Raw genomic sequence first — 25,750 nt, forward strand, 5'->3', positions numbered from 1 at the left:
AGGCCGTGGCCATGGATGCCCTGTCTCTGGAGCAGCAGCTGCCCTACGCCTTCTTCACCCAGGCGGGCTCTCAGCAGCCGCCGCCGCCTCAGCCTCAGCCCCCGCCCCCGCCGCCGCCTGCGTCCCAGCAGCAGCCGCCCCCGCCGCCCCCGCAGGTGCCTGTCGGCCTCCCCCAGGGCGGCTCCCTGATGCCGAGCGCCAGCCTGACTCGGGGGCCCCAACTGCCCCCGCTTGCGGTCACGGTACCATCCTCTCTCCCCCAGTCCCCCCCAGAGAACTCGGGCCAGCCGCCGATGGGGATCGACACTGCTTCGGTAAGCCCGGGGCGGGGCCTGATGGGGGGGCGGGGGGTGGGGCTTGTGCAGGAGGAGCCCAGGGGCTGTGGGAGACCCCCATCAGACCTGCAGGAGGAGTGTCAGGGTGCCTGGCTTTATCTGCAGCCACCTTGAGGCTCCACTTTGAGGCCAACTTGGCCAGGGGTTGGGGCTGCGGCAAACACTGCCTGAGGCTGGGAGCTCAGTGGGGTATTCTCCCTGGAATCCTCAAGCCAAGTTTGTCACCCCGGTATAGATGGGGAAACTGAGGCACAAGCAGGGGTCAGGTGCCCCAGACTTCACCCAGGACGGGCCACCCCACGTCTGGCTGCCAAGCCCTCCCCCATGGCCCTGATTGCCCCCCTCAGCCCTTCCCACCCAAGACAAGGCTTCCTCGGGGGCAGGGAGAACACGGAGCTCTCAGGGCCTCGGGAATGGACTTCTGAGAGCCAGAGGGATGGAGATGAACTTGGAGAAGAAGAAGGGATGAAGCCAGTTCTGTGGTTCATACAGCACAGTGCCCTGGGCCGGGGGCCTGTAGCTCAGACAATGGGACCCCCTTGCCTGGGGCCAGGCTTGGGGTAACAAGTGCTAGGTTTTGACCCCTGCACCCCAAACCTTCCTGCTTGTTCAGACTTTCACCCAGGTTGCCCTGATGGGAAGGGAGTGGTCACAGCTACCTTTGGCCACATCCAGAGGAACAGGGACCCACGTTTGGGGCCCAGCCAGCCCTCCCCACTCACTTGGCCCATGGCTGCCAGCCCCAGGATAAATGTCATCAGAACATCATGTGCTCTGTGAAGAACAGGCCCCCCCTGGGTTGGCCAGGGCGGGCAGGTAACCCAACAGGTAGAAACCCACATTTCCAGGCTGCTCTGATCCCTCAGAGGGCAGACCTCAGGGGTCCCCTTGGATGGGACTGCACCCCAGCCTTGCCTTGGGCAGAAACACAGCAGGTATGGACGTGGCTCTGACAGTGGGGCTGCCTGGGGCACCCAGTTCCATGACACCCTGCCATGGCGGTGCCTCTCTGTGGACCTGGGGGGGCATAGGAGACATGGGCTATCCAGGCCAGGCTCTCGGGTCAGGGCGCTGTTGTCGGGCAGCCCCTCCCCTCCCGTGGGAGTGGTGGCTCCCTCAGGGCTCAGGTTCCAGCGGCCTCCTCTGTGAGTTTCTGTAGATCCATCCAAGCAAGGAGAATGTCCCTCTGGTCATTTTCCTCTTTCCAGCCCGAAGAAGGCCTGAGCTGGTCATTGCCAAGTGACCACGCTGATGTCTCTGACACCCCCACCCTCCTGCACGAGCCCCCTGCCCCATCTGGGCTCAACCGCCATCCCAAACTGCTCAGAACAGGCCGCTGAGGAAATGAAGGAGACATAGCGCTTAAGGAGCCCTGGGCCGGCCGGCTGGGTCTCACTGAACAAGCTCAGAGAGGTCAGGCAGCTTGCCCAGAGGCACACAGCAGGGCCTCACTGGTTAGGACCAGAGCAGGGTCTAAATCCAGGTCCTGGCCGAGCTCGTCCTGCCCCCCCAGGAGTCTGATAAGAAGCCAAGACCCTTTGTCATTCGAGTGAGGAGGTGGCCGTCCTTTGGAAGTCTGTGGACAGCGTAACCCGGCGGACTTGTCCCAAGCAATACCAGTGCTAGTGACTACCCGGCGCCAGGAGCCCTGCAGTGTGCCCCAGGTGGCCTTGGCTGTCAGCCCGAGGGCATCTGACCGGCCCTGGCCTTCCCTGCCCTTGCAGGTGTGCGTGTTCACACGTGTGCAGCTGTGCGCACACATACGTGGGTGTGGTGTGCGTTCGTGTGAGTGCTCTAAAACTTGCTGAGTAGAACTGATCCCTCCGCCCCTCCCCAGCCCCCCAGGGCAATTCTGTGAGGCTGGGTTCCATGCTCTCTGACAGAATGCCCCACCCCTCCCAGAGTTGGGTTTGGAGGAAGGGCCCCTTGAGGCCCCGGGCTTAGGTGCCCTCCTGCAGGTGCCCTGGGTATTCAGCTCACCTGAGGGATGGGGGCCCTGCCAGGGGTGTCAGCAGCGAACAGCCAGTCCCGGGAAGCCAGGCCTGGGGCCCCGCGAGCATCCTGACCTGTCTGTCGTCACAGGCGCCGGCTCTGCAGCAGTACCGTACTAGCGCTGGCTCCCCAGCCAACCAGTCTCCCACCTCACCCGTCTCCAATCAAGGCTTCTCCCCCGGGAGCTCCCCGCAAGTAAGGGACGCCGCCTCCCCTCCCCGGCCTCCCCCACTCCAGCCTAGCTGGCACCCCCCCACGTGTCCCCCATCCACCTGTCTGTCCGCCGTCTGTGCCTCCCGTCTCACTCCACCCCATCTTGTTCACTCCACGCCATCTTGTTCACTCCACCGGGGTGGGGACCGGTGAGGGGTAGCCACCCTGGGCAGTGGCCAGGGAGAAGGCACCCTCTCCCGGAGCTGTCACATTCCCTCGGCGCCTCTGTGGTCCACGCCAAGCCCCAAGTGGGGTTGGCGGGCTCCCCATTCGCATCGGTGACGTTGGTGTCGCCTTCGCCCCAGCTCTTCACCCCATGGCTGGGATGCCGAGCCCTGTGTGCGGCTCAGAGCAGGCATCGAGCAGCCCGTGCACCCGTCCCCACCCATGTCTGCCCGCCCTGAGGCCTCCTGCTTCCAGGCTTCTGGAGGTGGAGGCGTGCTCCCCCTGCGTCAGAGTGCAGCTGAGGTGACGGCCAGCCTGTGATGGGGGCTCTGACTCTTCAGCCCCCTCCACTCCTTAGGATGGCGTGTCTCTCGCCTTCAGACTCCCAGCACAGGAAGTAGCCCCTCCAGTGTCTCCGTCCTCTTCCCACAGATGAGACTGAGGCTTGCCCCAGGCAACAGGCAAGGCTGATCATGTCTATCAGACTCAGGTTTTCCCTCCATACCAGGCACCACAGGACCCCGATCTCTGACACAGACACACACACACACCCCTTCCAGGTTCCTCAGAATCCCTCTTGGCTCTGCTCCATCCATGGGTGCATTCTGTCTGGAACCTTCCATCAGGGGAGAAGGGGTTCCTGCAAAACTGACATCCAGGCCCCAGACTTCTTGCTGTAGCAGCAGAGCCTCCCCAGGACCCCACCACCCCATCCCCAGGCTGAGAAACCTCAGGAGCTACTGCAGTGCCCAAGACCCTGAAGTCTCCCTCTCAGCTAGGGGAAGATAGGGCCTTACTTCCCGGGAAGAGCAGGGGGAGGAGCTGTTCCTCCAGGCAGGACGTGGGCTCCCTTGTCCCCAGCGACATGCCCCGCTGTCCATCTCCCAGGCTCGCAGCAGCGCACCCCGAGCCAGGCCCCGTGTGTCAGGACAGTAGACCTAGCCCTCAGGGGACCTGAGGCTGTTCTCATGGCTCACTGATACAGGAGGGGCTCTCCCAGGGCGCTCCCTCCACCACCCACGGCAGCCAGGGGTCCCGCTGGGACTGTTGGCACGCAGCCCCCCACTCCGCAGAAGGCAGGGAAGGTGCCGTGAGCTCGGGGCCGGCGGGGGGTCAGCCTGGTGTCTGCATACTCTCCGTCCATCCCTGTCGGCTCTGAGCTCTCGCGGCTGGTCTCGTCACGTGGTGCCGAGGGGACGCGGGAGTGGGAGAAGTTGGTCCAGGCAGGGAAAGCGATAGGGGGCGCCTGCCCGAGGTGGGCAGCCCTGCCTGGGGCTGGTGTACGTGAGGCAGGACAGGAATTTAAGCGTGGAGCAGATCGCTCTCAGGAGAGGTTCTCCTGCACCAAAGTGGGCCATTCTGAGCGGAAAGCATGTCGCCGTCTCATCAAGCCCGTGTCTCTGTGTTGGTTTGTCTGTCCGTCAACTGGGCACTGGCCAGGGAGGCAGGCTGCTCACTCAGATGTGAGGATGGGGCCGGCAGGCTGTCTGGCCCCAACCAGGGGCTTGCTTGGGGGCAAACCATGGTTTCCCACTGCAGCTGGATCTCTGGGGACATATTCATCAGCCCCATGGGCCTGGGTCACCCCACGCCTCTCCGGCCCAGCCAGCATTTCCCCTGGATGCACGAGGCAGCCGCCTTGCCCCACTTGGCCCCAAGCGGATGTCGCTTGTGTCCGGCTGCACCCTGAACCTTAGGCAGCTAGAATTGGCTCCTTTGTGCTGCCCCCTCCGGCCCCAGCCCTTCCATTCTGGGCAGACCTTTCTGGCAAACCCTCGTGGTAGCTTCACAAGAGAAACCACATCTGGGGTCTCCTGTGTGTGCCGGGCCTCTCTGGGGTCAAGGCCATGGAGACAGGGTCAGCTGCCCCAGAACAGCCTGCCCCCGGCCTCAGCCACGGCCATCATCTGCCCCCTTCGCAGGTAAACCCAGCAACCTCACAGCCCCCTTCTCCAAACCTGGAGCTGGCGATTTTTAGGGCAGGTGTGGCCTTTTTGCCACGTTGTCTTTTTGGCTTCTTACTCCTTTCGCATTTTTAACTCTTTCCTGGTGTTTGAATGGAATGTGCATTCCCAGGAGCCACCGCACCAGCCGGAGCGGCTGTCCCTTTCTGCGGTCAGTCCACTGAACACCCGGAGCGGCTGGGGGCATTGTGGCCAACTCCCCTCTGGGATGGAGGCCTGAGAGTCAAGCTTTGGCAGCTGTCAGAGAACGCGGGGGCCTTTCTAGAATAGAGAGCTCAAAGCGGGGAGGTCCAGGGCCTGTGGTCCATGAAGCCTCTGACCTGGAAACGGCCGCAGGGGAGCGACTTCTGCAGGGCCACCCTGTTCTACAGAGGAGGAAACAGGCCAGAGTTCCCAGCCTCGGGGACGCCGAGGGCCCTGGGCGGGGCATCTGTTTCCCCAGGTCTGTTGCCTCCGGTGTGACTTGGCGACACACACGGCCATCCCTTTCCTCCCTTCCACATCCCGCCAGACTCTGTCCTGCCATCTCCCTGGCAGCACCTCAAGAATGGGCGGGAGCTCCACAGTCCTATTCTTGGCATCTCCACTGCCTCAGAGGATCCCCAGCCCCCTGCTCCTCTCCCAGGGGCAGCCCCCATCCCTCTGCCCCAGCTGGCATTGGGCAAACAGGAGTGGGACTGCCTGCCATCCCCCAGGCCCCAGGGCCTCGCGGGCAGGCAGGCAGCCGCGGCTGGACAGGTGGGCAGGGGCTTTCCGTGTACCTGTCCTGTGCTCACTCTGTGCACCCTTCCTGCCCACGTGTGTGTGGCCTGCTGCCTGTCCCGCGTCTCCCATGTCTGACAAGGTACGCATCCCACCCTGAACACCGAGTATCTCCCGCCTTGCCCCACTCACACACTTTCCTCTGGGGCCTGTCAGGTGGGGTTTCCGGTCCCTGTGGCCCCTCGTCTTCCATCTGACGACAGCGGGTTCACCCACACCTGAGCTTAAGGAGAGGAGATGGGATGGCACTTTGGGAGAAGTTGGGCGGCAGCGGCCCCCTCCCCAGGAGCAGGTGGTGGAAAGGAGCAATCATCCTGAGAGTAGGGGTGCACCCCTCCACCCCAGCGGGTGTGGGCTCTCCCAGGAGCCCTGAGATAGATGTCATCAGCCTCTCACGTCCTGAGCACCTTCCAGGAAGTTCCAGAGGCCTCCCTCCTCTCCCAGCCCAGGCCGGTGGTGAGGTCCTGGGAGAAGGGTATGGGTGCAGCCAGCCCGTGGGAGAACCACCCCCCCAACCCCATAGCAGCCTCACCCCCTGCCTGGTTTTAGGAACCCTGACGACAGTGGGCCTCTCTTCTGTCTGCAGCACTCTTCCACCCTGGGCGGCGTGTTTGGGGACTCATACTATGAGCAGCAGATGGCGGCCAGGCAGGCCAATGCTCTGTCCCACCAGGTGAGCAGGCGCCCACCGCAGATGCTCGCCAGACCCCGCCCACTCCTCTGCGTGAGCTTCTCAGCCTCTCCAGTCTCCAGACTGCAGAGGCCCAGGCCTTGGAGGGGGTGGCTTGGCTTGGCCTCTCCTGGCGTTTGCACCCTGCCCGCAGAACGAGGCCGCCAGCGGAGCGGGGAGGAAGGGTGGGCGGTGAACGCTGGTAGGGACAGGCAGTGGCTGTTACAGCGGTGCCTCGGTGTGGGCCGTGCACGTGGGTTTGCGGGAGGTTGCAGTGGCTTTGCGTGAAGGCCGGGATTGGGGGCGTGTGGGCACGGGAAGGGTTGGCTGCAGCCTGGAGCTGTTCACTCACTCACTTATCCATCCACCCATCCATCCATCCAGCAAGCTCTGAGGGGGCCGTGAGCCGGCAGGCCCAGGCAGGTTCGGAGACGGGGAGACCCCAAGGCAGAGGGACTAATGCTTGGCAGCCCCAAGTGTACCTTGGCACGGGTGCTGGCCGTCCTGTAGGGGAGGAGGTGCCGGCGGTCGCAGGCAGGCCGGCCAGCCAACCACGGCCGGGGCCCCAGGGTGGCCAGCTCGGGGGGGCTGGCCTCACACCTGTATGCTTCCTGTCCCAGCTGGAGCAGTTCAACATGATAGAGAATGCCATCAGCTCCAGCAGCCTGTACAGCCCGGGCTCGACACTCAACTACTCACAGGCGGCCATGATGGGCCTCACGGGCAGCCACGGGAGCCTGCCGGACACACAGCAGCTCAGCTTCCCCAGCCACGGCAGCATCCCCAATATCATCCTCACAGGTGAGAGGCCGGGGGAGATGGAGTCCCTGCCCTGCGTGGTGAGGCGCGACGGGGCTGAGGTGTCCCTGCCCAAGGAGGCCAGAACCCACTGACCTCAGCTCACTGCTGGGCTTACAGGACACAGGCTGGGGGGACGCACACTGGACCCTGGACCAGGTGTCCAGTGTCCCAGGCTCAAGAGTGAGAACAGGATGAAACCGGTCACTCACCTAGCCCTTCACCTCCTGCCCAGTCCCCTGAACCCCAGTAGCTGAACATGCCGGGGATGCATGTGACTGTGGGGTGGGCCCTGCCTGCTGGGGCTTGTCCCGTGCAGCTGACAGACACGTAAGAGCTCGCGCATGCTGCGTCGGGCCTCCCTGAGCGGCCTGAGCACAGTGCCCAGGCACCCAGGCTTGCGCACGCGCATGTTGAGTGAGTCTTCTCCCAGCAGAGCTCAGACGCTGCAGTCCCCCACCCCCACCCCTCGTCATGCCCCTGAAGGTTCTAGGTTTTATCAAAGACGGAGGCGGTTTCCTCATAAGCCAGGGCTGTCGGGGAATTGAGGGTGAGGCCCTCTCAGCAGTCCCCGCTGACATCTCTAGGATGGAAGGGGTTCCTGCCCAGAGCTCCCCACAGCCGGAGTGCAGACCCAGTGCCTCCTCCCCGCCCCAAGGGTCTGCAGGAGATGCTCTGGGTGTAGAAGCCTTGGCCTTGGAAGTTGTGTGAGAAGAATCAGGCCTCTGTGATTGTCCAACAGCCCAGAAGGAACGAAACTTTCATATCTGTTTCCCAGGTTGGGAAACTGAGGCCCAGGGTCTCACCACAAGTAGAGGAAGGAGCCCAGGTGTGAACCTGGGTCTCTGCAGGGAAACCCGGGCTTCCCCCCAACCCACATGCACACGGAGCAGACTGCCTGGCAGAACCTGGCAGAGCCTGAGAGGCCCCTGCACCCTCCAGGTCACACTGAAGTCTGTGTCGCAGCCCTCATCCCAGGGCTTTCCGGCCCTGGTACCCCGACATCTGGGTTGGGACCGTCCCGTGTGCTAGGGGGTGTTGAGCCGCATCCCTGGCCTCCACCCACCTGATACCAGTAGCATTCCCTCCAGTCGTGACAACTAAAAATGTCCCCAGACATCGCAAATGTCCTTTGGGGAACACACTGCTCAGGTGAGCTCCCTGGTATGGCCTGAGCGTCGATGGGAGCCATGGAGGCGCAGAGTCGGGGTGCGGGGAGTCAGGGCCAAGCTGAGCCTTTTGTGTGTACCCCCCACCCCCAGTGACAGGAGAGTCCCCTCCCAGCCTCTCTAAAGAACTGACCAGCACGCTGGCCGGGGTCGGTGACGTCAGCTTCGATTCTGACAACCAGTTCCCCTTGGACGAACTCAAGATTGACCCCCTGACCCTGGACGGACTGCACATGCTCAATGACCCAGACATGGTCCTGGCCGACCCGGCCACCGAGGACACCTTCCGGATGGACCGTCTGTGAGCCGCACGCCCGGCACACGGCCGCCCAGCCCCCGGCTCCGTCACCCCACCGGTCAGTGGTCCCCACGGCGTCTCCCCAAGCCTGGGGACGGTGGCGCTCCGTCCCTCGCAAACGGCCGAGCTTGTGATTCTGAGCTTGCAATGCCGCCAAGCGCCCCAGCCCACCCGCCCGCCCGCCCCGATTGTCCACCTCCCGCGTGAGGCCGCGTGTCGTCGCCCCCGCGGACCCTCCCTCCCTGCTCTCTCGTCCCCATGTAAGATGCGGAAAGCGTGCTGGGCAGGGCCGCCGGCCTCGGGGGGCGCCGTGCTCTGTGATGGTGGTGGGATGAGGTGCATCTTGCGACTGTTGTCCAGCTCTCACTGCCTTCCTTTGTCCCCGGTCCCCCCACCCGCCCGCGCCCCCAGCCCTTGGTTAGGTAGCGAGCCAGCCCCACCCCGCCAAAAGGAGAAGGCGCCGGGGGCGGGGGGTGGGCGGACATGAAGCGGAAATAAACACTATTTGGACTGCTGTCTTTTATATTTCTGAGCACACGCAGAACACTAGACTCCATCCCACGGAGGTGGGATGCGAACATGTGAACAGAGCATGCGAAGCAGCTGCATCCCCCCCGGGGCCCAGTAGGGAAGCCCACGCCCCCGCCTCGCCACCCCCAGCTGGGCCCCTCGGTGGCCACCTTTGCTGCGAAATCCCCACCCAGGCCTGTCGGGGATGCACGTGGAGGCGGGGATCATTTCTAGGGGGTTTTGCGACTTGTTTCCTCTTTCTTTCTCTGTACCGTGGTCACTGTTAGTATTATTTAAAGAATGGCCGGGGGGGCGGTTGGAGGCGGCCGGGGCATTTTTTTGGTTTGTTTCTTTCGGTTTGTATTTACATTTTGGTTGTAGATGAATAACTGACTCCTTCAAGCCAACACTTGCCTGAGAGCATGTTTTTATTCTAGAAATCCAACGTTATAATATTTGTAAGCTAACTGGAAGCGGTCTGCTGCCTGCCCGGGTCTGAGCTGCATCTCTGGCCTTTTTACTTTTGCTCCGTTATCCCAAAACAGAAGGATGTGAGGTTGGGCTGGGCTCGCTGGCCTGGGTGGGCACTCTGGCAGAAGCTGGCAGCAGCGGCCAGAGGGGCCTCTGCTCTGATCCCTAACGGACTTCTGGGAAGGAGCCCCAGCTTCCATCAGGGGTCTCGTGAAGACCCAGCTCTGCCCGGCCTTCCCAAAGGTGCCAGCCAGTCCTCAGGGCAGGCCTGTCCTAGACCCCGTGGCTGGCGGCAGCAGCCGCGGCCCCTCTGTTCTGAGATGCCCCGGAGACGAGCTTGTCCTCAGCACCCCCATCCCGAGGTCCAGCCGACATTCATCCCCTCCCACCATCCCGCCATCTCTTTCGTAGCCCTTCCTGGCAGGGCTGGATTTGGAGGCAAAGAGCAGTGTGCATTTTAGCGGCTGGTTTCCGGGTGCTTCTCAGAGTGCCTCAGGAGGCCCAGGTGACCATCCATCGGGGCTCACTGGCGCACCAGAGGCCATCCGTCTGCCCTGCAGGCCCTGCGAGGGGGCGACAGGGCTGGCTTTGTGTTCTGTCAGTTGCTTTGGAATAGGAACGTCTGTTTCATTCCCTCCGACATCGCATCTCGAGTTCTTACTCGCTCCTCCGCCTGCCAGCAGGGCTGGCACCTCCTGCCTGGTGCGTTTCCGCCTCCGTCGGGGTCTTGGGAGCGCCCGCCTCTATCTGTGGGAGCCAGATTTGATCCTAGCGACCATCCCTCTCTCTTGTTCCCTGGCCGGGCTCTTAGCATGTGGCCAAGTGGCCGCGTGGCCCCACAGACAGGAAGCCCCCTGTCCTCGGTCACTTGGCCTCCGCCGCTGTTGTCTGGACTGGAGTTAGGTTTAGTGTCAGTCCATCCAGGTCAAGGGCCCGTCTTCTTTCCAGGGCTGGGGGCAAAGAGTGAGGACTCTTTCTTTTTTTAAAGAAAAACTACATGTATGTACATAGAAGGGTTTGATTACCATTAGACTTGTATGTAGAACTTTTTTTAAAAAATGGCCTTAATAAAATTACAAGCAACCTTCCTGGATGCAATTTTCAAACAAGGAGTTGGGGACCCCGTGAGGGAGCCCCGCCAGCCCACATTTCCCATCTGCCCAGCAGTGGGTTCTTGGTGCAGATGGGCAGGGAAGGAGGGACTGTCCAGCCCCATGGCCTGTTTCTGGCATCCCTAGGCCAGGAGCACAGGTGACACTGTATTAACACGGCAGCCTCAGCCCATGAGGGGCGTAGGTGCAGAGCTTTCCCAGGGAGGGGATCCAGCCAGGAGCCAGAGGCCAGGCGTCCTCAAAGGGTTCACTGCCCCCTCCTGGGCCTGGGCAGGCCTCTGGGGGTCTACAACAGGGGATTTGGGGTTTTTTCTTAAATATCATTTCTCTACTAAATATTGAATATGAGTAGCCAAGACTTTTAGAAACAGGACAGCTTAAGGGAATCAGCCCTTTGACTTGTGACGTGAAAATACTGTGATTTCAGACGAGCTGCGCCGTGAGGGGTGAGCTGGAGCCCCTGCGTCGTGTATATAGACCCGCTCGCTGTGGCCGAGCCCCCCTCAGCTGTGCAAATCTTTCCTCCGGGAGCGTGAGCCAACCAGCGTGTCCCCACCTGCCTCAGTTTACCCTCTGTCCTCTGAGCCCCCAGGGTGGTAAATTTGTTCCCCCGTGAGGCTCTATGGACCGAGGGTGAGACCTGGGGTCAGCCTGTCTCTGTGTCCCCCAGAGAAGAGAGTTCATGCCCCTGGTCCCCACCCTCCGCCTGTCAGCATCACCCCCTGCAGTGCCCAGGGTTGACTTGGGGAAGGAGGAGTCTCATGGGGGTCACATCCCTGTCACAGGTACCCGTGAGGACCTCCCCCCGCACCGTGCCCTTAGCAGAGGGAAGACAGGCAGCACTGTTTGGGGTACCCTGCAGCCCCCCCCCCAGCTTTCCTTGCACGCCTTGCTTCCCCCCAGCGCTCTTCCGGGCAAGAAGGGTAGGCGCCAGTCCCCTGGGGCAGGGGGCCCTGAGACCCTCAGTGGAAAGCTCAGGGGGCAGGTCGACCCTTCAGCAAAATTTGGAGGCCCACGGCCAGTGGTATCCAAAAACCAGTCAGGCTTCCCTGTGGGGACAAGTACACAGCAGAAGGGACCCTAATTGCGTTTGGTCCAGCCCCCAACCCCAGTGTGGTCCACGGAGTTCCCTGGGACCAGGCCTGCGAGGCTGGAAGGCAAGGGCAGGTGTGTGTGTTTGCAGCCCTTTCCCCAGCAACGCCTCCATTCACTGGGAGTGTTTGGCCGGCCTTTGCGGCCTGTGTGCTGTTATCTCCTTGTGGGTGTTGAGGGCTGGGCAGGAGGGTTCTGACGTCGTAGGTGTGTTTGACCTGACTTCTTCAGGCGGCCGACCTCCCAGGAGGGCGGCCAGCCAAGTGGGCCCGTCGTGAGGCCTGTGTGTCACAGTGGCGCGGGCAAGGACAGCTGTCCATCTGTCCGTCCATCAGATGCTGTGAGACTCCTGCATGGAGGGCGAGACGTCCCGTGTCGTCCATCCATCCTGCTGGGGTGGGTGTCCAGTTTGGGGGCTGCGTGCATGCTGGGTGCTGGCCATGGCCTGGTCACAGGGGACGGGAGTAGGTACGTACGAGGCCCATGGAGGTGCTGGGTGGGACTCAAGCAGCAGGGGTGACCCCCCTCTGTCCAGCCTCCTGGGCCTAATAAGCCCCCATGATCACCTTCTCCTAGAGAAAACTTTGTTGACCTGGAGGCCTCCAGGCAGCTGAGAACGCCTGGGATGGTACACCCCTCCCCAGACCTCCACATCTCAGCCCACCCTGAGCTAGTTCATAACCAAACTTGCTGCCGAACTCCTGCCCCCAACTGGATTCTGAGTCTTCTGCATTTCCAAAGAAGGCATCCCCACCCCAGGGTGCAGGCTGGGTGTGGTGAGGCCTGGTAGGTCAGGAGACCCCCACCTTGAAACAGCAGTAGCTGCACCCGTCACCCTCACTGGGTTCTGAGGGAGCTGTAGTCAGAGTCCTCAGGGTGCCCTTGGTGTAGTGTTGGGGCACAGGGGTGCAAGGTCAAGGGTACCCTGCTGCTCTTGGGCCTGGCCTACCACCCCTGCAGGTGACGCTTCAGGTGAGGGAGCTGTGGCCACCTGAGCTCCACGCCCCCCCCACGTGACCTGAAGAGCTGGGGGAGGTTTTGGCACCTCGCCTACCCTGGGAGGCCTGCCTGGGGTGAGTGGGCAGACAGGTCTGTTTCTGCCCGAGTTCTCCGTGGACCCTGGGCCCCCATCCCCTGGGGGTCTCGCATCCTATGACAGGGGTCCTTGGGACATTCCTTTGTCAGGCCCTGCCCGGCCAGCTTGGCCTGAACCAACTCTTTTTGGCTTCCTCGGCTTTGGGGGGTCCTGGCTGCGTGGGGCTCAGGTACCTCTCCTAACCGTTGGTGTGCCACAGGTGGCTGGCCACAGATAAGAGTTCTACCCCAATGGAGGTGCGGTGACCTGCACCCCCAGGCCTAGGCGCTGGGGTACTCCTGAAGGCGCCGGGGGGCAGACAAGACCCTTGTGACCCGGGCCTCAGTTCCCTCTCGTCATTAGCTCAGGCCCACGGGTCTCAGGGCTCCAGGCTCACCCCAGGCAGGGGCTGGACGTGAGGGACTGGTTCCAGACAGCTCCCTCTGCCTTCTGCCCTCCTGGCCAGTGCCCAACACCCTGTCCCGAGGAGCCAGTGACACTTGGGTTGCCCCCATCTTGCAGGGTTGTGGAATTTGGGGGTAATCGATGCCCAGCCTGTCATTTCTGACCTCCTGCCAACCGGGGACAAGGGGACACAGCTGTGGCATTTGCTACCACACTCCGGAAGGGAGGGCTTTGGCAGTCAAGGTCCACTGACCCCGCCATGCCCTCCGTTGGAAACTGCCCCTGCCCCTCCAGGGACTGGGCACTGATATATGCAAACCTGCCAGTCCAAGCCCTGTCCCACTCATGTCCCTCTTTCCCCCAGGCTGGCTCTGCCCCCACCCCCAGCATGTACATTGTGCTGTAGATGTCCCGTGGGCCGCACGCGTGGGTGCCCATGGCGGGCGGGGGCGGGCGCTCAGGGCGCACTCGGCCGGCCCCTGCCCATCCTCTCTGGCGTGGACGCTATCGTCTGTGTACCTTTGCATCCTTTGTAATGAAACGTAATAAAAATACAATGTTTTCATCTCTGCCTCCTCCCCTTTTTTCCTGCCCTCTTCTCTCCTCTGGAGGATGAACTGTGGGTGTTGCAGGTGCAGCAGGCAGGAGCCACACAGGGGCCGCACACACAGACACAGACACACGGACACGCAGGCATGAGCCCCTCACACACACACCCCAGGATCCTGGGGCAGACGCCCCAGGAGAGTGAGTGGGATGCAGCAGGGCCGGACACTCCTAGTCAGGCTTCTAGGGCCCCAGCCAGTCACGGGGGGAGAGAGTGGCAGGCCCCCAACTCTCCCAAGGCCTGAGTTTGGGGTCCCTGGCCTCTCCTCAGAGGCTCGACCCTTCCATCTCCCCACAGCAGAGACCACAGCCGGCTTGCTCCGCCACACACACACTTTATTTTGTCCTCTTTGAGCCCCTCTCCCTCCCCACCAGGCCAGCTGCCTCTTGGGGCCGGGTGCTGATGGCCTCCCACAGTGAGGGCAGCCGTGAGGGTGGCCGTCATCCAGTGGCGGGTCCTCACCTGTGTCCCTAGGCCTGCAGCAGCCTCTGGACCTCGTAGTCCTCAGGGATGGTGTCTGTGGAGAGAGGGTGAGCAGGTGAGGGGGGGTGAGGCTGGGCGGTATGGACTCCCCACCTTCCCCAACAGGGTCCTCTTACCATTGCAGCGGTAGCGCAGGTTGGCCCAGATGATGTTCTCCTGGGAGAAGCAGAAGACTCCCAAGCGGCCTCCCCGCATGGTCGTGTCCAAGACCACATTGCTGTCCGCAACCAGCTCCGGGCCCTCGTAGAACCTCACTCTGCGGAGAAGGAAGGGACTGTGATTCGGGGCCCTGGGCCAGGTGCCTCCTCCCCTCTCAGAGCGTCGGCATCCTGCCCCATGAGCTAGGCCCCCTCCTCTCTAGAAGAGGGGGCCATATGTCTCCCTGCCGGGGCCATGCTCAGGGCAGAGGGGGCTCCTGACCTGAGCCTCAGTTTCCCTGTGTGAGAGGATGGACATCTAGGGCCCTGTACACAGTAGGTGCTAAGCGTAGTGCCTGGTCTTCCTGGCAGCGTAGAGTGGGGATTGAGAAACCAGGAGTGAGTGAGACCCCCCTACTGCTGTGTGCAGAGTCCAGAACCACCGGACCCTTGAGCCCAGACCACCCAAACTGGCCCTGCCTTTTCTGAGTCCAGGCTCCCCCATGTCTCACCTCTCCTCTGGCCCTGCCCCCTGAGCAGCTCCCTGCACGGCCTGGCCCCTCCCCCTGTCCTGGGAGGGGTATCATGCCCTAGGGCCAGACAGTTATTTCTAACTGCCTATATTATTCCCATTTTACAGATAAGGGGACCGAGGCCCCCTGAAGCACCCCCCTCCTTCCCTCAAGAGCCAGGATAGAGCAGGGACTCCGGGCCCCCTGGCAGAGGGCAGGTTCCCACCTGATGTAGCCCACTTGGGGCCGGTGCTGCAGGAACCAGCGGTAGGACGTCTTGTCCTTCCAGCCCACATTGCGGGGGTCCTTCCACAGCAGCCGCACCTGTGACTCTGTGTCCCCCGTGTGCCACAGTGCATTCCGAAGCTGCTCCCCAGGGCCTGTGGAGGACTTCACGGCCTGCCACGCCAGAGAACAGGGGAGCGGGGGTCAGAGACCACACAGGCCACCAGAGCCCCCAGACAGGCAAGGAGCTGTGAGTCATAGAGGAGTGGTGGGGGGCCCCAGTATGCCTGGATGGGAGACCCATGAGAAAGCCTTGGGGGCCACGAGGAGCTTTGCAGTCAGGCTGTAGGGGCAGCAGTGGTTTGTGGGATAAACTCGAGTCTAGAGGACTTGGGGAATTCTAGGGTTTCAGTGAAATACTGGGGTCTATGGGGCCTGCAGGAGGATTTGGAACCTGAGGGAAAGTTTGGGGCTCTGTGAGAGGGTTTGGGGGCTCACAGAGAGATTGGGGGATCCCGGGGGAGTGTTTGAGGGCCTGTGGGAGGAACTAGGTAGAAAGACTTCTAGGTCCATAGAATGAGGCCGGGGGCTGTAAGGCTTTGGGGATCTGTGGGAGGGTTTGGGGCCTCCGAGTTGGCACTGAGACGAAGAGTTCAGGTAGGGCCCAGCACCTTGAGCTGGATGCCAGGCTCCGCCACTGCACGGAAGGGGTTTGCCTGCCAGTATGTCTGCTCCATCTGCTTCCACATGACCACATAGAAGCTGGAGCTGTCCTGGTAGCCAAAGATGAAACCCGCGTAGTCGTCATCCGTGACCGTGTTCACGTGGAACGTGCCTTCGAAGTCCACGCCATTGAAGGCCGTGTAACCTGGGGAGAGGAAGGGACGCTAGCCCCTGCCGCACCGGGGCCCAGAACCGCCCCCGGGCCCCGCCCCTCCAGAGTCCAGAACGCCCGACCCCTGAGCCCAGACCACCCAACCTGGCCCCGCCTTTCCTGAGTCCAGGCCCGCCCCGTCCCACCTCTCCCCTAGCCCCGCCCCCTGCACGGCCTGGCCCCTCCCCATGTCTCACCCACACCCAGGCCAGGGTCGCTGTTCATCGTCTGCACGATCTCCATCCCCTGGTGGGGTTCAAAGGAAGAAGGGCCTCAGCCCAGCCGTGTGGGCCTCGGCTCCCCGCCCCTAGCTTAGGACCCGCTGTGGCGGTCCTGGGCTCCCTCCACCTCCCGCCTGGGCCCCGCCCGCACCTGGTTGAGCACCACCCAGTTAGGGTCTATCTGCGCGTCGCCCTCGGGGTCCAGCACGACCGTCTGGAAGGCCCGGAAGTCGGTGAGGGTGACCTCAGCGTTCTCCGGACACACATCGATCTTGTCCACCACCTTGTCTGCATCAAAGTCCCCCTGGCACGCGTCGCCCACGCCGTCCCCTGAGAGGAGATGGGAGGCCCCCCGACCGTAGTATAATCAGCTCCAGGCCCCGCCCCAGGCCTGGCCACGCCCACACAGGCTACCGGCCCTGCCCACACCATGTCTCCAGCTCTGCTCACACGTGCCACTGGCCCCACCATGCCCACCCCAAATCTCACCCTAGTGGCTCCACACTAGCCCCATCCCCACCACAGGCCCTGCACCCTGCCTTACGGTCCACGTCTTCCTGGCCCGGGTTCGGCACCAGGCGGCAGTTGTCCCGACTGTCGGGGACCCCATCGTTGTCATCATCGTCGTCGCAGGCGTCACCCTGGCCATCGTGGTCTGAGTCCTGCTGGGCGCTGTTGGGCACTGTGGGGCAGTTGTCCCGCGAGTCCTGGTGCCCATCCCCATCCCTAGAGTGGGTGGGTGGGGCAGAGACAATGAGACCCCAGAAAGCTGGATCAAGGGTTGCCCACCCTGGGTGCCCACCTCAGCCCCAGATGTCCTCCTTACTGGTCTTGGTCGCTGTCACAAGCATCTCCCACAAAGTCGTGGTCCACATCCCTCTGTGGGCGGGGGAAGGTTGTAGATGTCCTTAATCAGGGCAGAAGAATTCAGAAGCCTCCTGCCCACCCCCAGTTCCAGAGCCAAGGTCCTTCCTGACGTGGAGGAACACCCCCCCACCCCCCCAGGCTGCTGGGACTGGGCTGGAGTCTTGTTAATCAGCCTGGTGCTTACCCCAGGGGTCTGACCCAGCTGGGGTCTGGCCTGCCCTCACCTGGTCTGCGTTGCTCTTCTGAGGACAGTTGTCACAGGCATCCCCTACACCATCGCCATCACTGTCCTTCTGGTCTGAGTTGGGCACCCTGGGGCAGTTGTCCACTGCGTTGCGGATCCCTGCAGGAAGCAGAAGGACAGAACAGGATCCCAAGATTAGGACGGGGCCAGGCTGACTTCAGCAGGGCAGGTGCAGCCCTGGGGCTAGCTTGGGACAGAGTCCCACCCCATCTTTGGCTCCCAATAACAACAAAGTTAAACCAAGTATTCATGCCCAGTCACCAGCCTCCTAGAGACTAAATGAATGGATGGCGGTGAGGGGACTAGCTCTGTGAATGCACCACCTCGAGTCTCTGCCCAGATGTAAAAATGGTACCTCCTCAGCCCTAAAGCCCAGGCTCACGTCTCTGTCCTCTTATTTCCTCCCTGCAGCATCTAACACAGGGACCACCTTCCCCTCCTCCAAAAGTTCCTTCCTTTTCTCCTCGCCATCATATCCCAGCTTGCATTTTGCTGCCCGCCGGAGCATGGTCCACGGTCCCTGGAGCCCTAGGCGAGCACACCCCCTCCGGCTTCCAAAGGAGGCCGAGCCCCGCCCAGCCAAGCCCCGCCCCTTGGTGCCAGCCCTTCCCTCTCCTCTCCCCCCTGCCACAGAGCTCACGGTCGCCGTCTATGTCGTCGTCGCAGGCGTCGCCTCGGCCGTCGTTATCTGTGTCCTTCTGATCGTCGTTCTTCTGGGACTGGCAGTTGTCGCATGCATCGCCCCACTTGTCGCCGTCCGCATTGCGCTGGTCTGGGTTCCGCACCAGCGGGCAGTTGTCCTAGAGGTCAGGGCCGGTTGGGAATAGTCAGGCCTAGAAAGGCAAATGTCACTCCCCAGACTGTCCGTCTCCGAGGCCCCGCCTCCTCTGCAGGGAACCCCCTAACCCTCTGGGACCTGTGAGATCAGCCTCTAAGGCCACACCCCTCACTCGAGCCAAGCCCCCATCTAGTCTCACCTAGGCCCCCGCTTTTGCCCCACCTTCTCGTTGAGGACGCCGTCCCCGTCGGCATCCGGGTCGCAGGCGTCTCCGATGCCGTCGCGATCCACGTCCTCCTGCCCTGAGTTGGGCACCGTCACGCAGTTGTCCTAGGGGTGGGCGCGGCGGGCATGAGGGGCGCTGCCAGGGAGCCCCGCCCACCCTCATACCAGGCCTCGCCCTTCAGACCCCGCCCACCTTTCGGCACTGGCGCTCTGAGCAGCGCAGCTTCTCGTCGGGAAAGCCGTCCAAATCTGTGTCGCTGCCGCAGAAGACCCCGTTGCCAGCCCAGCCGACACCGCACTGCGGGTGGGGGAGTGAGTGGGTGCTCCGGCGTGGCCCCACCCCCGGACCCTCATCGTACGCCCCTCCTTGGCCCGGTCGCACTCACCACGCAGGATCGCGACCCATCACGCTCCAGGACGCAGTCGGCCTTCTCGTGGCACGGGCTGGGCGTGCCGTCGGGGCAGAAGCGCTGTGCGCGCCGACGACAGCCTGATGCCTGGTCTCCCACGAAGCCGGGCTGGCACGGGCCGCACTGGAAGGAGCCCTGAGCCCGGGCCACAGGAGGTCAGCGCCCCACCCCACCCCCGCACGCCTGACACTTCGCGTCCCATCCTCCATCTCTCAGTCCTTCCCCTCTCCTCCCAGGCCTTACCAGGGTATTGACGCATACGGAGTTGGGGACGCAGTTATGCTGCCCGGTCTCACACTCGTTAATGTCCGTGCAAACCTGGGTGGGAGGGAGGGCAGAGGTCACTGATCCTACGCAGATACCCCCAGACCTCCCACCCGGTTCACGTCTCCTCTGAATCCTACCTCTCCCCTACATCTTGCCTCCAAGCCCGACCATCCCTGACGTGGACCCTTAACTTCCTCTGTTCCCCAGACTCCGGTCCCTATGCGCTCCCGCTGGAGCGAGGCAGGAAAAGGCTGCGAGACTGGAGGTCGAGTTTACTCAACAAAATGCCCCCCACCCCAACATGCTCCTCCTGGCTCCCCACCCCAACCCCCCACGGCCCTCACCTGCTTATTGGCCTTGGCGAAGGCCAGCCCCACGCCCTCGTGGGTGGGGCCGCTGTACCCCGGCGGGCAAGCCTCGCAGCGGAAGCCCGGACTGGTGTTGATGCAGCGGACGTGGGGGAAGCAGGGATGGGCGTTGCACTGGGGGAAGAAGGGCCCCGGAGGGTCAGAGGACGGACGTATAGCTGGGCCTCCCCGAGAGAGGCTTCTCAGGGCTTATTGGGCTTGTACTTGTAAAGTTCAAGGGCCGTCAGCTAGCTCTTGGGGGGCGGGGAGTGCCATGTGGGGCAGAGGCCACTGTCCCAGGGGTCACACACGGTTTTGCCTTGATGTGGGAAGGGGCAAGACCAGGCGGGGAACAGAGCGTGCCTGAGGGGATCTGCTCCTGGGACCCGGTGGGCTGGGTGCTCATGGGCGGGGGAAGACATTTTGAGGGCGGGCGTCCCCAGAGGAGGCGGGAAGTGGTCGTCGGGGCGTGCGTGCCCGGCGGTGAGGAGGCTGTCGGGGCGGGAGCCCCCCGGTGGTGGAAGGGTGGCTGGGGTCGGCGGTTCCCGGCGGTGAGGGGGGGTCGTTGAGGCGGACGTCACCGGCTACGGAGGAAGTCGTCGGGATGGGCGTCCCAGGTGGAGAGGGGGGTGGTAGTGGTGGGTGTCCCCCGGCGGTGGGGAGGTCGTCTGGACCTGCGCCCCTGGAGATGAGGGGGCTCCGGGAGAGCACCCCCAGCGGATGAGGAGTTCGTCGGGGCGGTGGGGAGCTGTGGGGTCACGCATTGGGGGATCGTCTGGGCGGTGGTGACGGACGCACCTCGTTGACATCGGCGCAGTGCGAGCCGTTGCCGCTGAAGCCTGCGGGGCAGGGTCCGCAGCGCGGACCGCTTGCTGTCTCGGTACAAGCCACGCCGGGGAAGCAGAAGCCGGGCGCGCACTGGCTTAGGGGCCTCACGCTCAGTCTGGGGGTGCGCGCGGGTTGCATCCCTGCGGGGGTGGGGCGGGAATGGTTAGGGTCACGCCCAGGGGTGGAGCCTGGGGGGGAATGGCCCCTGAGGGCGTGGTGAGATCCTGGCTGTTCTGCGACCCCGCCTCGTACTGAGCGCTCTGCCCTCCAGGTTTCTCCAGTATCTGGATCTCTGCGCTCGGCCGTTTTTTGCTTCTCCCTCCGCGACTCTCCACCTCCCAGCATCTCTCGCAAGGTTTCTGGCACTTTTGGGGTCTCCCCTTCCCATAGTCTCTGTCTCCCCTTCCTGTTTCTCTCTCTCCATCCCTCATCCAATCTCTCCATCTCTGTCAGCCTCCATCTTCTCTGTCTCTTTTCCTCCCGGTCTGTCCTTCGCTCTCTGTCTCTGTCTCCCCATCTCTTCTCACTCCCCCGCCGCCCAGTCTCTGCCGCCCCAGCTGCGCTCACCGCACGCGTCACACTCCATCACCGTGTTTTTCAGAAACGTGATCTCCTTGACCTTTGGTGCAAGGGGGATGGGGTGTGGTCAGCGGGTCCATCCCTTTCCTCCCCCGTCGGGTCTCCCCTCTCCCTCTCTCAAACTCCCTTCCCGCAGACCCACCCACTCGGCCCGGGTCCCCTCCCCATGGACTCCCTACCCCGAGATCCCTACTCTCCTAGCCCCTCTCTTCCTTCCCTGGGATTCCCTTCCCCCCTCACGGATCCCTACCCCTCTCCCGCGGAACCCCCTTTCCCTGGGACCCCTCTTTTTCCTCTTTTCCATAACTCTGGACCCTCTTCACCTCCACCAGGATCCCCTTCTCCAGTCCTCCCCCCACTCCTCCACACTCCCCTACCTCCGAGACCCCCTTCCCCTCTTCCAAGCCTCTCTGTGCCAAACCGGCACCCCCGTCCCCCCAACCCCGGCAGGCACCTGCTGCCGCAGCAGTTCCCGCACATCCTGCAGCGCCGCGTTGGTCTCCTGTAGTTCGCGTAGCATCTGCGGGCCCAGGTCTGCACCTGCGCTGACAGGGGGCGCTGGTGGGGCGTCGGGGACCAGAGACCCCCATCACCACCCCTCACACCGCCGCGGCAGGGACCCCTGACGCCCACCCCATTTCCTGAGCCTCTGCCCCGCTGCCTGCTTTCTCCGCCCCGCACGCCCCGGCGAACAGTCCCCGAGTCCCAAGAAGCCGCGACCCCAGGCCTCCCGCGAGTCCTGTCCGTTTGGGGGTCAGGCGCGGCTTACCCAGCGGGATCTGCCCCTGGCCCGATGCGCCGAGGGCAGCCAGGGTGAGCAAGAGAACGCGGGCGGCGGTGAGGACCATGACGGCGGCGGGGAGCTGGACAGCGGCTCGCTCTCTGCCGCCCACGAGGCCCGCGTGTCCTATTTATGCCGGCGGCGCGGCCGGCCCCGGGGACGGCCCTCCGCGGCCCTGCCCAGCGTCCAGCCTCAAGGTAAACAGACGGCGCTGGCCTCCGCGTTCAAGGCCCCGCCCAGCGCGGCTGAACCCGGATCCGGCGGGGAAACTGAGTCACGGGGGGAGGGCTTGTGCGGGGGTTATTGGGGCGGGGAATCAAGCGGGACCGCCCTCCAGCCCTCTCATTCGCTTATCTGAGTGATGGTTGCGTGCCAAGACTCGGGCATAGCTGGGAACGAAGTGATCCCCACAGTGGCGCCCCTCAGCTCACACTTGGGGAAACTGAGTCAAGAGTGGCTAAAGGTTAGGACTCACCTCCTCCCCCAACCCCTTTCTGATCTCTCTCTGCGGTTCTCAAGCTGGTGAGTAGGGGAGGGGGGCAGCCTGGTCGCCCAGGGGCCGGAGCCCACTCAGTCTCCCAATCTGTGCACTGGGCTGTGTGTGTGTCCCTCCCCAGCAGGAGGGTGAGCAAATTAAAGGGCTGTGGCTGGAGGAGATCTGAGCGGGGGAGGCCCTGTGCTTCTGTTTGTCGAGACTTTGCCATACCATCCAAGCTCCAGTCCAGCTCTGTGGGAACAGCCTGTAATAAAAATAGAAATTACTGCTAATCAGGAAAATCCTCCCAGCCCAGCCATGCTCTTAAGCTACAAAACATCTCTGTTTTCTGGAGTTAACCCTCTTTGCCCCTACCCTCCAGCATTTGCAGCCTCTATTCTATAGGCAGGGAAACTGAGGACCAGAGACAGGAAGTGACTAGCCTAGGGCCACTGAGAGGGGCAGGGATGAAGCCAGGGTAGGTTCCTTGCCAGGTTTGTTCTCATGGGAGGTTGCAGAGAAGTCACCGAGGGCTTCCTGGAGGAGGTGGCAAGGAAACCTAAAGGAAAGGAAGACTCAGATCAGCAGAGACAAAAAGGTGAGGACGGTTCTGGCAGAGTGAAGCATGTGGAGCTTGGAGGTGGGGAAATTTCAGGCACATTCATTATTCTCAAACATGCATTGAGAACCTACTGTGTGCCGTGTCCTGTGCAGGACGCTGGGGACACAGAGTGAACAAGCCGGACTGGGCCCCTCCCTTGTGGGGAACCCAGGTTGGTGGGGAAGCAGCTACATGTAATCATCCCAAGGGGCCAGGACTGTGGTGGGGGATGCACAGGCAGCAGTGGGAGCTCCAAGAAGGTGCCTGACCCAGCTTGGGGTGGCAGGGGGAGTCTGGGCAGGCTTCTTAGAGGAGGAGGAGGGAACACCGAGCTAGGACCAGGAAAGTGAGGAGGCCATGGCCAGATAAAGAGATGGTGGAAAGGCATTCCAGGTAGAGGAACAGCATGTGAAAAGGCCTTGAGGCAAAAATGAGCCTGGTCTGATGGACAGATTGATCTCAGGGTAGAGAAACCTTGGGGCTCAGGAGAAGTAATACCAGTGGGGCAGGGCTTGCACTGTCTTCTGAGGGCAATGGGGAGCCACAGAGGGTGAGTGAGGAGTGGTGGGTCTGGAGGGGAGGCTGGGTAGGAACAGCCGATCCCAGCCTGGGCACTTCCAGTGAAGTACCACAGGCCCGTGCCCTGATGCCTGTGGCAGGGCCGTGAGCTCACCTCCTGTTTTCCTTGGCGTCGGGCACACCTGGGGGCCACTCCCGGTTGGTGCTGGAATTCTTGGGAAAACCACGGCTCCAGCAAGGGCTGTAGGCTTGCGTGTGCCTCATGCAGCTGGGACAAGGGCACATGGAAGCCAGGCCCCCACCACAGGCTTGGCATGGGACTGCGGCTTGGACACACGCGGCCTTGTTCATGGCCCGGCCATGAGGGGATGCAGGGAAGGACATTCTAGGCAGAGGGAACGGCAAAGGCAGAGGTCCTTAAGATGCCCCAGTCTGCAGATCAGACAACAGAGGCCTGGAGACATGGGCAATCTGGTTTCATGCTCCTGCCTCCTGGATCCCATCGGCCCTGAAGTCCCCCTTCCAAGCAGCCAGCCCCCTCCTCCCACGCACACCTCGGCAGCCTCACATTACACAAGAACTCACTCTGGGTGTCCTTCCGGCCTTTGTACCTGCTGTCTCCCACCACCCCGAACACCTTCCTCCATCCTCCAAGTTCTGGCTCTGGTGCCCACTCCTTCAGGAAGACCTCCCTGTTCTACTTGGGCAGGGCTTAGGGGCTGGTGCCTGTGTGACATTCTTCTAGGATGCCTGACAGAATATTTCTGGCAGAGAACGTTGGGATGGCCTCACCCGGGGGACTGGAAACGTCTGTGTTTTGCTCTGTTCCTCCTACCCTGGGGGCCACTGGGCCTGCAAAGAACACCTGCCATGATTAGTATAACATTGTTATTATTCCTTATAATTAATGTAATGTAATTACTATTAATAATAGCAACCCCGGCTACCACTGTACTTTAGGACAGACTCAGGAGCCACATGGCCTGGGTTCGAATGTCAGCTGGGCATCGCCTTGCTGTGTGACCTAAGGCAAGTTGCTTGACTTCTCTGTGCCTCGGTTTCCTCACCTAGAAAGTGGGAGTGATCACTGTTGAGAGGATTGAATGAGCTAACCCGTGCCCCGTGTCTGCCTCCTGTGTTAGCCTCATTATATAATCTGTAATTTATACACTATGCCACTTATACCTCAGATCGTTCTTATTTACATTTCCCTCAGAGAAGGTATGAGACAGCTCAAGGTCACACAGCCAGGATGAAAACAGGAGAAGACAGGACCCCTAAGGCCTTCATACCACCCACTCTCTGCCCTTGGCCACAGATTCCAGACGAGAAATGCTAGCCCAGGCCCCTCATTAGCTGTGAAAACTCTGCTACCCAGGACCTCCTGGCCTGAGCCCTTGGCTGGAGCCCCAAACAGCCCCCCTTCCCGTGATGCTGGACCCAGTAGTTCCAGGAACCTGGCCAGGCTGGGGCAGAGAGGCTGATGCCTCTCTGATGATGGGGCCCCTGAGCCCTTCCTGGCAGAGTCCTGCTGGGCCAGGAGACATGTGGGCGCCCCCAGCTCCCCCAGCCGCCTCTCCTTGTGAATCCAGAGAGAAAGTATGTCGGGAAGGCAGCCGCCCTGCCCTGGGCGGGCCCCACCACAGGCCCAGGGTCTGGGGAATTCATTAGAGCAGCAAGGGAGGCCACTTAGCCACTGCTGCATCCGCAGCTGAGGAGCCTGACCCAGCCTGCCTTGGATGGCCCAACTGGACCCATCTCTCCAGAAGGACCAAGCGGTGGGAAGGGGGACAGATAGGGGGACAGATAGGATGCCATCTGGGCACTGGAGTCTGGCAGACCCACCCTGACTTGCTCTGTGAATTTCAGCAAGCCCTGCCTCCCCTCCCACCCTCCATTTGCCTCGACTCTATTGTCATTCGGTCTTAGACTCTCCAAAACGTATGATAAAGAAAAGAAGAAAATGACAAGAAATATAGTGACACAATTTTATTGAGCAAGCACCAAATGCTCGAAACCTTGCCACATCACTTTTGTGGGTTTTCCTCTTTTGCCCACTCTCCCCGCAGCCTCAGGAGGCAGGAACTCATCATCGTGGGAGGCAGCAGGACACCGCCATGAAGGTCTTGGTCTCTGGCACCAGGACCCTGAGTTTCATATCCCAGCTCTGCTGTGCAACTTGAGACAAGTTGCTTAACGTTGCTGTGCCTCGCAGCAGCGGTTGTGTGTGTGTGTGTGTCTGTGTTTCTTTTCTTTGGACAGGGTGGGGGAGGACACCTTCAAAAGTTTATTATAATGTAAATTTTTACTTCTCCAGTTTAGAGAATGGACTATGGAGTTGCCCTTAGGAGAGAAAGGACTTCACTAGGAAGTGACTGGAATTTAACAACGTGTCATTCTATGGGCACTGATTTCTGAGAATGATTTTACACCACCATTATCTTCATAATTTTTCCAGGGATAACTGTGGCAGGACAAATGACTGCCCTGCTCTTTTCTCCTTTCCTCTCGCATTTAGTGAGAGTTTTGTAGGTAACAGCAAAACAAACCTGTGCCTGTGTTACACGGAGAGAGACTGCCTGCGGTCTCACTGCAGTGGTTTCCTTCTCTCCCTCAGTCTGTCTGTCTGTCGGTCTGCCTCTCTGTCTAATGAAGTGAAAATTGGAAATTCTTAAAGTTTTTCTGCACTATACCAGCAGCACTAAAAACCCAGGTGAAATGGGGACAATGAGAGCCCCA

At 61.9% G+C, this 25,750-nt stretch overlaps 2 protein-coding genes across 20 annotated transcripts in view; one reads left to right on the forward strand and one right to left on the reverse strand.

Annotated features, from left to right (window-relative positions):
* Positions 1–10,431, forward strand: part of CRTC1 (CREB regulated transcription coactivator 1) — a 75,582-nt gene extending 65,151 nt beyond the window's left edge. For 6 of the 18 annotated variants that reach the window (XM_073803104.1, XM_073803106.1, XM_073803111.1 and 3 more), the window contains 5 exons: positions 3–314; positions 2,418–2,522; positions 6,018–6,104; positions 6,722–6,902; positions 8,162–10,431. In XM_073803104.1, coding sequence (XP_073659205.1) covers positions 3–314; positions 2,418–2,522; positions 6,018–6,104; positions 6,722–6,902; positions 8,162–8,373 — 897 coding nt within the window. In that variant the 3' untranslated portion in view covers positions 8,374–10,431. The remainder of the gene's footprint in view (positions 1–2; positions 315–2,417; positions 2,523–6,017; positions 6,105–6,721; positions 6,903–8,161) is intronic. The other 12 variants (XM_073803110.1, XM_033854000.2, XM_073803113.1 and 9 more) reach the window with 11 other exon arrangements.
* A 3,527-nt stretch (positions 10,432–13,958) lies between these two features.
* On the reverse strand, positions 13,959–21,534 carry COMP (cartilage oligomeric matrix protein). Of its 2 annotated transcripts, none has more exons than XM_033854006.2 (19): positions 21,405–21,534; positions 21,090–21,175; positions 20,624–20,675; positions 20,027–20,196; positions 19,226–19,363; positions 18,858–18,932; positions 18,591–18,749; positions 18,398–18,502; positions 18,202–18,309; positions 17,842–18,001; positions 17,182–17,300; positions 16,917–16,969; positions 16,635–16,816; positions 16,242–16,420; positions 16,067–16,115; positions 15,667–15,863; positions 14,997–15,169; positions 14,238–14,377; positions 13,959–14,155 (listed from the first exon to the last, which is right to left on the reverse strand). In XM_033854006.2, the coding sequence occupies exons 1-19, from the start codon at positions 21,481–21,483 to the stop codon at positions 14,109–14,111; spliced, it is 2,271 nt and encodes a 756-aa protein (XP_033709897.1). In that variant the 5' UTR covers positions 21,484–21,534; the 3' UTR covers positions 13,959–14,108. The 2 variants fall into 2 exon arrangements, with proteins under 2 accessions (XP_033709897.1, XP_073659204.1); XM_073803103.1 differs by having other exon boundaries at positions 21,090–21,193; positions 21,405–21,523.
* Positions 21,535–25,750: the final 4,216 nt, after the last annotated feature.

Source organism: Tursiops truncatus, chromosome 3 (assembly GCF_011762595.2).
Source record: "Tursiops truncatus isolate mTurTru1 chromosome 3, mTurTru1.mat.Y, whole genome shotgun sequence".
In the NCBI taxonomy this organism is placed as follows: Eukaryota; Metazoa; Chordata; class Mammalia; order Artiodactyla; family Delphinidae; genus Tursiops; species Tursiops truncatus.